Here is a 12094-nt window from a genome sequence, read left to right as displayed (position 1 = left end):
CGGTCTCGCATCCGTAATACAGCTGCATTATACGCAGGGCAATTTTTTGACACTTAAAAAAAAAGCATCTTATACGCCGGCAAATACAGTATGTCAAATTTCTTTCTCGGTACCCAGTACGAAGTTAGATTTATTGGCAATTTTAGTTGGTTATGAATCAATAAAATTTCTCTATATAGTGGATGACAGAATTGCAGTACAGCACTTATTCACAAGAAGATGAATGAATAATGAGTTGCATCAGTTATAAAACAGATAATTAACATAAATATATAATTTTATTGACAAAAGCATATCCTTATTTCTCAATAAATATTATGTGTGGCTTTTATTATGCCCTTTTTTAAAATATACTTTGTATATCAATTTTAATGTATCTCACATACATTTTTTTTCTTCCCAGAACTTGCTTCTTTGTGCCACACAGTCACTATTCTTGTGCGATTCTTCGGGGGCACAGAAGGCCTCGCCAACCTTAGGAAGTGGCCAGCCTCTCCCAGCCGACCCAAAAATCAATCCGCCTTCTTTTACATTTATCCAGGGTTGGCAGTTCCTTGCCCTGGCAGTCTCATTATTTGTGCCTAAAAATAGCAAGCTTTTGTGGTATCTCAAACTCCATCTGGAGAGAAATGCTGATACAAAGTAAGTGTGTGTGGTGAAAAATGATAGAGGGAAGAATATTTTCCTCTTTACTGTTATAGCAATGAATAAATAATGCACATGTTTACTATTTCCAGTGTTAAAGTAAAACACTCTTATTAGTTTTGTTCCTAGGCTTCCCTTTTTCACTATTAAAAATGCTCTCTTAACTTTGTATAATTTGTTCTGAAAGATGATGTAAAATGCAGTTTTCTTTAACAGAACTGAGGTAGGAAAGTATGCTGCATATTGCCAACGAGCGCTTGAAAGAACCTTAGAACATGGAGGCAGAGAGGCTAAGCCATCTCGGATGGAAGTCCTTTCTATTTTACTTAAGAATCCGTATCACCACTCTCTACCCCATGCTATTCCCGTCCACTTCATCAATGGAACCTATCAGGTAAGATAGAGAAGACTACTGTATATTTCTGTCTAGGGAATATTTAATACAATATATTGTATCAAGAAGTCAATATTTTTACTTCTTGAATATACCAAACAAATTTACTTTTGGTTGAATCTTATACATGACTTGAATAATTCTTTGAAGTTTTGCTTAACACTCAACACATCCTCATTACCTTAAATACACGTATGAAGCTGTTTGATAAAATTGTTCTTAGCTATTGAACAGATGACAGGTGATATGCACCAACTCGCATTCTTGCTTCAATATGCTTCCCTCCACAAGCACGTAATCATTTACTCTGTTTTTTTCTTATTCAGCCTGTGTGTGTATATATTTACCTATCAGTGTCTATGGGGAAGTGAGTTCTAGCACTTTATGCCTTGCCTATTAGCCTTGTACCTACTGCATTTCAACTACTTTCAATTTCTCTTTTGCAGGCGATGAGTCACAATAACATGGCTAAAGTATGTTGACCAGACCACATACTAGAAGGTGAAGGGACGACGACGTTTCGGTGCGTCCTGGACCATTCTCAAGATCGACTTGAGAATGGTCCAGGACGGACCGAAACATCGTCGTCCCTTCACCTTCTAGTGTGTGGTCTGGTCAACAAATTCTCTGTTGAATTGGGCCTTAAAGTTGTGGATGGAGGTTGCTTCTACAACTACCTCTTTTAAAGGATTCCTCTTGATAATACCCCTGCAGGATACGAATACTTTCTTACATCCCTTCTGTTCGTTTTCACTTGAAAGCACAAATGAGCCTTCAGCTTGAGAGAGTCCTGCTTTCTCTCTCTCTCAATCTGAAGAGGCTATTCTTGTCCACCCAATCTATTCCATGTAGTATCTTGCAAGTTGTGATCATATCCCCTGTTCCTTCGATGCTCTTGGGTTTGAGATTTAGTTCTGTGAGCCTATGTTTGTAGCTTAACCCTTGTAGCTCTGGCACCAAACTAATTGCAAACTTTTGTGCTTTTTCCAGTTTTGGCTTTATGCTTTACAAGATGTAGATCATATACAGCAATGCATATTCCAGTATTAATCAAACAAATGTTGAGTAGATTACCTTGAAGGATTTTTTATTCAGGTTTCTAAATGATGTTCTTATATTTGCCTCGATATGATATACTGCCAATGTTATCCTTTTCATGTGTGCCTCCGACATGAATGTTGGGGTTAAATCCACTCCCAGATCCTTCTCTTTCCAAGTCCTGTAGCGGTTTTCTCCTAATGGTGTAGATGCCTTCTAGTCTACTCTTTCCCTTTCCAATCTTCATTGTTTTATTGTTATCGGTTATCCAAATACCTATTACCCAAATATCTATTAAAGTCAAGAACTTGAACTTGAATTTAATGTTCCTCATTCCATATAACCCTTTAACTTGAATCCCTATTTGAGTTAAAAGTTCAAGAAATGTAAAAAACTAAAACGAGTTCATCTGAATCTCTTGGACATTCAGATTACCGGAATCAAAATTACTATACTGAGCGCTTGCAGTACTGATAAAATTGAAATTCTTTGTACCACTTTGAGGGAGCCGGTCGGCCGAGCGGACAGCACACTGGACTTGTGATCCTGTGGTCCCGGGTTCGATCCCGGGCGCCGGCGAGAAACAATGGGCAGAGTTTCTTTCACCCTATGTCCCTGTTACCTAGCAGTAAAATAGGTACCTGGGTGTCAGTCAGCTGTCACGGGCTGCTTCCTGGGGGTGGAGGCCTGGTCGAGGACCGGGCCGCGGGGACACTAAAAGCCCTGAAATCATCTCAAGATAACCTCAAGATAAGTACCAAAATGCTTGAAACCAATTACCTTCTTGAATAGCAATTTTCCTGATCCAAGGCAGACCCTTCCCTAATGGTGTCTCTTCCCTTTCATGAACTATTCATTATTTATACACCTGCCATGTCATAACAAAAAGTTGTAACGCTTTATTGTTCCATTACTTTTGGTGACAATAAACACGGCAAGTAACTAAATATACAGTATATAAATTGTCATCCGCACTTTCATGGAAATAAGGACTTGTGGATGGCAATTTGTATGATGTGGGTGTGGATCACCAATTCCTCTGAGCTTCAGTAGTAGTCAGGGAAAGTCGAAAACTCCAGTTTGGCAGCAGGATGCTGCTTCTGGAAACCTTCCTCTTTAAGACTACTTATAGTCCAGTCGATAGAGCTTTGGCCTCATGCATGTGGGGGTCCACAGTTCGAGACCCATACAGCCCAGGTGAATGGAACTAAATATACAGGGGGCCCTGACAGCTGAGTGGACAGCACTTTGGATTTGTAGTCCTGAGGTTCCAGGTTCAATCCCCAGTGGAGGCAGAAACAAAATAAGCAGAGTTTCCTTCACCCCTGATGCATCTGTTCACCTAGCAGTAAATAGGTACCTGGAAGTCAGATAGCTGCTACGGCCTGCTTCCTGGGGATGTGTAACAAACAGGAGGCCTGGTCGAGGACCAGGCCAAGGGGAAGCTAAGCCCCGAGATTATCTCAAGATACTGTAACCTCAAGATAAGGGTTGATGAAGCTGTGACGAAGAATGGTGTGACAGCGTGGTGACCCTTGTGTTATGCCGTATGTTGATGAATATCAGTGGTGTCAGAGAATTTGCAAGAGCATTTATCACTGAACCACAGGTGGAGTTAGATTGGCTTTCTGTGGTTCTGACTTGAATTCCCCTTCACCTGACCTTTTGCCATGCTCTGGTTGTTTGTGATGGGAAACTGCTTTGCTCCAGGAATGTCTTGGGAACATGTGTTAATGTAATTACAGGTGTCATTAGCGGCAAATAGGTTTGTGGATATCATGTGGGATTAATTTGAATCTTTAATTGATTGAAATAGAATTTGAGAATTTGGAATATCCGACAGGATAATTTAAGTAGACGGCACATTATCTCTAATGTATAGTTAGTAAATGAAATTCACTTAAATATATATTAAAAATAAATCTCAAAGAGAATGTGAAAATCGCATCTTGGTCAGATGACATGTATATTTTGGTGTGTAGCATTTTATTTTTAATCGTAATATTTCATTATACAGCACTGTATAGGTAATTTATATTTTGTTTAAATGGAAATTTATTATACAATTTATTTTGAATGTATTACAGTACTATTAATTGCCCTTTGGTTGTAATTACAACCAAATGGCAATTACTGTAATAATTGCCCTTTGGTTGTGTATATTAAGTTCAGAATACAGTACTGTAGTTTAATATCCAAATGGTTAAAATATACAAACAGACTGTTACATGCACCATAATTTCAATACTGTATTAAAATGTAAAGCAATGCATAAGTATGTGATAGTTTCAAGATTTCTTATTAAAAAGTGCTTCTTTTAGCCTCTTCATAATTAGATATATTACAATAATTACTGTTATTTGATACAAAATAGTGGACTGTTAACATCCATTAAATTTGTTCACAGGTCATTGGCTTTGATGGCTCAACAACCATTGATGAATTCCTCTCGTCACTAAATCAAGAAATTGGTTGTCGTGATGTTCATCAGTCTGGATTTGCTCTTTTCTCCGATGATCCGATTGAAAAGGATTTGGAGCATTGCTTGAATCGTAATGCAAAGGTTTGTAAATTATTGTATCTTTAAATTCTAGAATATAAAAAAAAATTGTCATCCAGTCAACTAACTTGTTTCATAATATTGGTTATCAATTCATATACCAATTTTTATGAAGTAAAGTACTGTACTGTTCTTTGTTTTCTGGAGGGGCTGAACAGTATCTCCCTGAAGTTAGCCGCATTGAGATAACTCCAAGCACAGGAGTCACATCAGCCCTAAGAGTCCTGAATAGCCTACCAAAGCCCATAGCCAGAACTTGGCTCCCCTCTGTCCCCGGAACAGAGGTGCAGGGAGCAGTGGATTTTTGCAATCACTCTCACAAAGGAAACTGACAATTGCAAGGCTCACAGAAGAGAAAATGAAATGAGAAGCAACTCTGCAAAAGATCCAGACAGTAGTCAGTTTGAAGCCTCCTAGTTACAGTGGTGACAGCACCACTGGAAGCTGCCAGCTTCCCATGTGAACACTCCTCAGTCTTCTGCATGATGTCCAACAATTTTGGCCACTCCTTGAGTCACCAAGTTTGCAAGTCCCAACTATTCTAGATAAGTGTTGGCCATTCTTTGAATTCTGTCCTGTGGAGGCCCATTTGGTTGTGTATCTTTTCAAGATTTAGTATTTGCTTCATGTGTGTGTTTATAAAACTCACTTTTGTGGACTTTGGTAACTGTTCATCTAGTCATGCCATAGATGCTGGCCTTCTGTGTAGAGTTCCTCAGTCAGGATAGTGCAAGGGTCATTGATGCCTATTGCGAGGCTCTGAAGTTGGGGTGTTCAGGGGGTTTTATTGATTAAGGGATGCACAAGGATTTGCATGCTTGTTCATACGGCACACCTCTGATGTCCTGTCATAAGGTCTGTATTTATTATTAGTTCTTATGGTGAGTACAGGAGTCCTGTTGCTATGGTATGGCCTGTGGGTCTTTGTCTCTCACTCGAGGTGGGGGCTTGAGAATGATTTCCCTGAACTTCTGGGATACATATTGGCATGTCCCTATACAAGAGGTTATCTTCTTGAGGTTATCTTGAGATGATTTCGGTGCTTTAGTGTCCCCGCGGCCCGGTCCTCGACCAGGCCTCCACCCCCAGGAAGCAGCCCGTGACAGCTGACTAACTCCCAGGTACCTATTTACTGCTAGGTAACAGGGGCATTCAGGGTGAAAGAAACCTTCAGAGGTTTCAAGAGGTTCAGGGATTCGCCAGCATTTGTGGGGTATCATCTTTATCGCTTTTGGGTGCTTCCCATTTGGTCTGAATCTGGATCCAAGTGTATTTACTTGATTGGTTCGGGTTGTTTTGACCTGTCTTTGTTGGGTGCTTGGGTCTTGGCCAACCACGATGACTGGCTGGTGTGGGCTCCACGGCAGTCGATGTGTCTGCTAGCTAGGGATCTAATTCTTTGTCAGCTCACCGGGTTCAGGTTCTTGGTGAACTGGTGTGTGTCCCAGTTGGTTCCAAGTCAGATTTGGACATGGTTAGGGTTCATTTGGGACTCTTGGTTGATATCGCTTTCCATGCCCCCAGCGACCTTGACCCGACTGCAGCACTGCCATATGTTGGAAAGTTGGAGGGGACCTGGAGCTCCTGTCCCCCCTCTTCTCCCCCCTTCTTGGGGGGTTGTTAGTGCCAGTGAGCTCATGCTACTGTCAAGATGTTCAATCATTTAAGTTATTTGGGGAGTTCAGTGGTATGTATTGGTTCACTGACTTTCTGGATGCTTTCCCAGTGAGGTGGCAGTGTGTCACCAACTCTGTGCCTCTGTGAAGGTGGGGTTTGGTGAAGGTTTGGTAGGCCAAACAGAACTCGCACATGATGACCTATTAGTCAAGAGCTATCTCAGTGAGACAGCTTCGGGGAGCTACCAGGGCTAGTCCAAAAAGAGGTGTTTCATTACATTCAATGCTGGTATTTTAATCTGTTATATGTACATATTAATTATTTTTTTTTTTTTTTTACAAACTATAGTACTTTAAAAGGTTTCAGGAATCACTGCCTCTATGGCTTGATCTCTGATCAGACCTTTTGGTGTACAGCCTGATCAACCAAATTGTTTGTATTTTCAACTCTGTCTCATGTAGGCACCACAACCTGGCTAATTAGGAACACTTTATTAGCACTATACAGTATGTGTTATTTTGAAGTTAAAGGTCTGTTATTCATTAGTTTTATATTTGCAGGGAGGATATTAAAAACAAATGGGCCATTTATGTTTATAAAGTTACCTCATAATAAATATCACACACAAAACCAAAAGTAGAGCCTGGCCCCAGGCTGGGCTCGGGAAGGAGAAGAACTCCTGAAACCCTCATCTCCCAATTGGTTATAAAACAGGTTAAAAAGAGAGGGGTTAGAAGCTATATTAAAGGATAATAAAAAGAACACACCTACTCAGATCAAACTTAATGAGCATGGTGGTGAATGTGTGTATTGTATAAGTATGTTCAAACAGTGCACTATTATATTACTGTATTAAATATACAGAACACTATTATTAATATACACAGTACTATATTATGCAGAATATAATATGCAGTATTAGATTTAAAAGAACAGTAGGATTTTAAAAGGTGATGTATTATAATAGTCAAATGGGTTTATGTTAATATTTTGTTTTAAACAATTATGCAAAAATATTTAAAACAAAATTAAAAGATCACTTTTATCTTGTGAATAAAGAGGAGAAGATGCTGATGTCTTTGTATAATTCGTAATGTCCAAGTGACAAAATGGTACCTGAATAAGAAAATTCTAACTGACAATGACAGCAGAATAATACAAAAAATTGAAAAGATGAAGTAGTATCAAAATAAAAAAAAAGTGCCTAAGAGACAAAGCGATATCCATGTGTGAAAATAATAACCAAACTACACAGCAGGGACCAAAGAGCCAGAGCTCAACCCCCGCAAGCACAAATAGATGAGAACACATCAGAAAATGAAGAAACGACTATGTTTTGGTTCGTCTTAGACCATTATCAAGTCGTGTAAATGACTTGATAATGGTCGTGGATGAACTGAAACATTGTCGTCTTCGTTTTCTGATGTGTGGTTTGATCATTATATATTCAGCCATGTTATTGTGACTCATTATCATCTGAATATATGATAAAATTATTAATGGTGTACATTGCAGGTAGCTAATAATATTGTTACATGAATGTTCTTAGCAACTACATTTAAATAAATTGTATTGTTTCAGCTCTGCGATGTTATATCAAAATGGGAAACGGCTCTAAGAGAAAAGGGTTCTGGGAAATTTGAAAATACAAAAGTCATACGCCTTCTTTACAAGTAAGTGCCTTTACAATACATCACTTATTTTTAAATATGCCTGTTTTAGTAGATATAGCAATTACTCAACATACAAATATAGTGTGCTCTGGCTAATTCAAATTAATCAGGATGGTTCCTGATTAATGGACTGTGTAGTAATTCAAACTGGACAAAAAAAAAGTTGAGCAACCTTTCTTCATTTCTTGGCAGTCCACTTGATTGCTTCCGGAGCCATACACCTAATGCCCCACCATGACACATACCAGGGTTTGTTACCCCTCCTCCCTCACTGTAACAAGTATCCTTGCAATCATTCTACCACATAAATTGAGAAGTGGTAGACAATGGAAAAGTCTTCACCAAGAGACTGCTGACTGTGACACAAACAGAAAAACAAACTCTGCATTCCCTATGCAAGCAAAAACTTTTAATTCATAGAAAATCAATTACAATATCACTTAAACTACTGAAATGCCACTAGCCTAAACTTCCACTACCCTTATCCTGTCTATCACTGACCTAAGCACTAGAAAGAATTTTTACAGAGCTTGAGGTGATGTCATGATGTGCAACTAGGAAAGTGTCTCGCTTTCTTGGAGAGGAATCCAAGATATTTTTCTATATAGTCATAATGGCTTGGTGCTTTCTCCTGATAGTTCCCTTCCATTCCATGGGAGTAACTTCTATGGCAATGACACTCTTGTTTTCCTTAGGTTTTGTAATTCCCTTCAAGTGGTTGCTAGTTTTGATGTAATTATACGCTTTGGTGGGATTTTTCTTGGTGTGCTCAAGTAAATTTTAAAGACCTGGTGCAATTCCATGAAGCTTAACAACCCCAGTGTTATAGATACTGGGAGCTACTACTAAGTGGCCCACCAGTAAGGGGCACTTTATTACATTCAACACTAATATCTGGGAAGACCCCTTCAGTAGTTCCCAGTAAATAACTTGCCTTGGGAGTAAATAACTCCAATTGGGATGGACGGTAGAGCAACGATCTCCCTTCATGCAGGTCGGCGTTCAATCCCTGACTGTCCAAGTGGTTGGGCGCCATTCCTCACCCCCGTCCCATTCCAAATCCTTATCCTGACCCCTTCCAAGTGCTATGTAGTCTAATGGCTTGGCACTTTATCCTGATAGTTCCCTTCCCTTCAAAACTTTTTAATTCAAGTGTTCTTGAAAATTACAAAATATTGTGCTATAGCAGAGGAGCCTCAATAAACAAATTGAATCCGTTCCGTCACCGAGCTCATCATGTGAAACGCTCGTCTTGCAAAATGCATTTCCCCATTTAAAATAGTGGAAATAAGATTAATCCATTCCACCTCCAAAAAACATCAATATGATATTTGATTTGTTTTAATTTTTTTTTTATAGAAAATGGAGCAACCTACCTGACACACTGAACAAACCTTTTTGACCTTTTTTGTTCTTTTTTCAATCTTTTTAATTTTTTTTTTATAGAAAATGGAGCAGCCTATGACATACACCGAACAAACCTTTTGACATTTTTTCTTTTTTCAATTTTTTTTATTTTTTTAATGTAAAAAAAAGAAAAGAAATTCAATCCTTTGCAACATTACAGCAGTCACCCCTTTACATCCCAGCATCATTAGCATCTTCTAACAAATAATTCATTGATTTGCATCATCGTCCAAGGCATCTGAGAATTTGTGAGAACCAGCGGGAACGCTATGAAGCACCACACGGTTTTCTCGTTAATGGAGCGGAAGCTCGCCATTCAAGACAAATTTTCTGCAAGTGGCTCGCTCGTTACCTGAAATGCACGTAGATGGAGCCGCTCGTCACTCGAGGTTCATCTGTATCTTATATTGTGACATTAATATTGCAATGACTGTTGACCTACTAGTAGTAAATATCCTAAAATTACAAAATATTGCAGAAAATATTTAACCCACAAATTTTGTTAGGTGATGAGTTTTTAGATTATTTCAATTAAATTATTATAATTATTATTTTCATTCCTTTTCTGAAGTACTTACAGTGTTAGTATAATTACATCCATCTCCCCTCAGATCTCGTCTGTATTATAGAGCAGCTGCTAAACATGAAACTGATCGTGAGAAATTATTACTCTGCTATCAAGTCAACCAACAAATACAGCAAGGCAAATTCCCAATCACTCGTGAACTTGCACTTGAGTTGGCTACACTCATGGCCCAGGTGAGTCACAAGCATGTGCAGGGATAATGGAATACGTGGCCCAGGTGAGTCACAAGCATGTGCAGGGATAATGGAATACATGGCCCAGGTGAGTCACAAGCTTGTGCAGGGATCTTCTTCAGGTTATCTTGAGATGATTTCGGGGCTTTAGTGTCCCCACGGCCCGGTCCTCGACCAGGCCTCCACCCCCAGGAAGCAGCCCGTGACAGCTGACTAACACCCAGGTACCTATTTACTGCTAGGTAATAGGGGCATAGGGTGAAAGAAACTCTGCCTATTGTTTCACGCCGGCGCCTGGGATCGAACCCAGGACTATAGGATCACAAGTCCAGCGTGCTGTCCGCTCGACCGACCGGCTCCCCATAGAATAGTGGAATACATGGCCCAGGTGAGTCACAAGCATGTGCAGGAATAGTGGAATACATGGCCCAGGTGAGTCACAAGCATGTGCAGGGATAGTGGAATACATGGCCCAGGTGAGTCACAAGCATGTGCAGGAATAGTGGAATACATGACCCAGGTGAGTCACAAGCATGTGCAGGGATAGTGGAATACATGGCCCAGGTGAGTCACAAGCATGTGCAGGAATAGTGGAATACATGGCTCAGGTGAGTCACAAGCATGTGCAGGGATAGTGGAATATATGACTCTGGTGAGTAACGGGCGATAGAAAATCGGCATTAAAGTTACTTTGTAGAAGACATTGAAAAATTAAACTTATATTGATAACATCTTTGATTGGGCAACATAACATGATGTTTAAAAGTAATAAAGTCCAGATACTGTGCTTAAGTATCTTAAGAAAAGCAGAAGTGCAATAGGTACACTGAGAGAGAACTCTATGAGCATCAACAGCTCAGGCCTTTTCAGCACTTCATGCAAGGGGCATAATCAGCTGACCTCTCATGGTGCTCAGAAAGAAAATGCAATAAGCACCTGCAAAGGATACTTGATCAGCTAAGCTGTCATTTATTTGTCAGGCTGCAAGCAGCTGCATCCAATAGTTTGGTTGACCAGATCACCAACCAGGAGGCCTGGTCAGAGACCAAGCTGCAGGAACATTGATCCATAGAACAACTGGTAAAAATTAAGAATATAAATGAAATACAGAGTACAAGACACAATCAAATCTCTTCATAAAAGGAAAACAACATGTCAAGGATATCACTTGTGCTTTCACACCATGAGTACAGCTCTGTATTCACTTCCCCTTTCAAAAAGCTGATTTATTTCTGAACTAGAAGGAATACAGTACAGGAAACACATACATAGATACATGTATGTATAATCTACATAGACATGATACAGCATGTAAATTATTGGGAGAGTCATAGCTCTCAAAGTATACTCTTTAGAAAATTGACGAGACGGGGTACCACCACATAATACTGGAAAGCAGGGCCTCAAATTTGAACAATAAAATAATATACTGGAGTGAATGATATGGTAGGAAATGCAGAATAGACACAATGAAGAGCAAAGATGCCATAGGTACAGTCAGAGAACACTGTATGAACATGAAAGGTCCATTACTATTCAATATCCTTTTAACAAGCATAGGAAATATTGCCAGAATAAAAGTGAACAATTTCAAGAAGCAATTGGAGAAGCACTTGCAAGAAGTACCAGACCAACTGGGTTGTAGTGTATATGTGGGTGCTTTAAGCAATAGCATTTTGGACCAAGTTATCACATGTCAAACCTGGCCCCAGGCTGGGCTTGGGAAGTAGAACTCCCAGAACCCACTCCAGGTATAATCCACTCATGATCCAGATGAATATCATGCATGTCCAAGGTTAGTGAAATACATGTCTCATGTGATTGAGACTCTTGGCTCATGAGGTCAAGAAGTTGGGCAGATATAGTAAGTATGAGACTAGGGGTTGGGGAAAATTGTTTTAAGTTACAAGAGAATTAATAACACTTTAGGTGACACCTCATTAGTAGTAGTGAAAAAAACAACTTGAGCTCTAAGGCAACACGAACCCGCAACCGAGAGAA

The 12094-nt window shown here is 39.6% G+C and overlaps 1 protein-coding gene across 6 annotated transcripts in view; it reads left to right on the top strand.

Annotated features, from left to right (window-relative positions):
* LOC123765293 (uncharacterized protein CG43867) overlaps positions 1-12094 on the top strand; it is a 1137736-nt gene that overhangs the window by 1103279 nt on the left and 22363 nt on the right. For all 6 annotated transcript variants that reach the window (XM_069335520.1, XM_069335522.1, XM_069335521.1 and 3 more), the window contains 5 exons: positions 404-642; positions 862-1039; positions 4485-4640; positions 7836-7927; positions 9946-10093. In XM_069335520.1, coding sequence (XP_069191621.1) covers positions 404-642; positions 862-1039; positions 4485-4640; positions 7836-7927; positions 9946-10093 — 813 coding nt within the window. The remainder of the gene's footprint in view (positions 1-403; positions 643-861; positions 1040-4484; positions 4641-7835; positions 7928-9945; positions 10094-12094) is intronic.

This window comes from Procambarus clarkii, chromosome 33 (assembly GCF_040958095.1).
Source record: "Procambarus clarkii isolate CNS0578487 chromosome 33, FALCON_Pclarkii_2.0, whole genome shotgun sequence".
NCBI classification, from domain to species: domain Eukaryota; kingdom Metazoa; phylum Arthropoda; class Malacostraca; order Decapoda; family Cambaridae; genus Procambarus; species Procambarus clarkii.
Note: the sequence above shows the minus strand (reverse complement) of the source record. Positions and strands in the feature narration are given on the sequence as shown.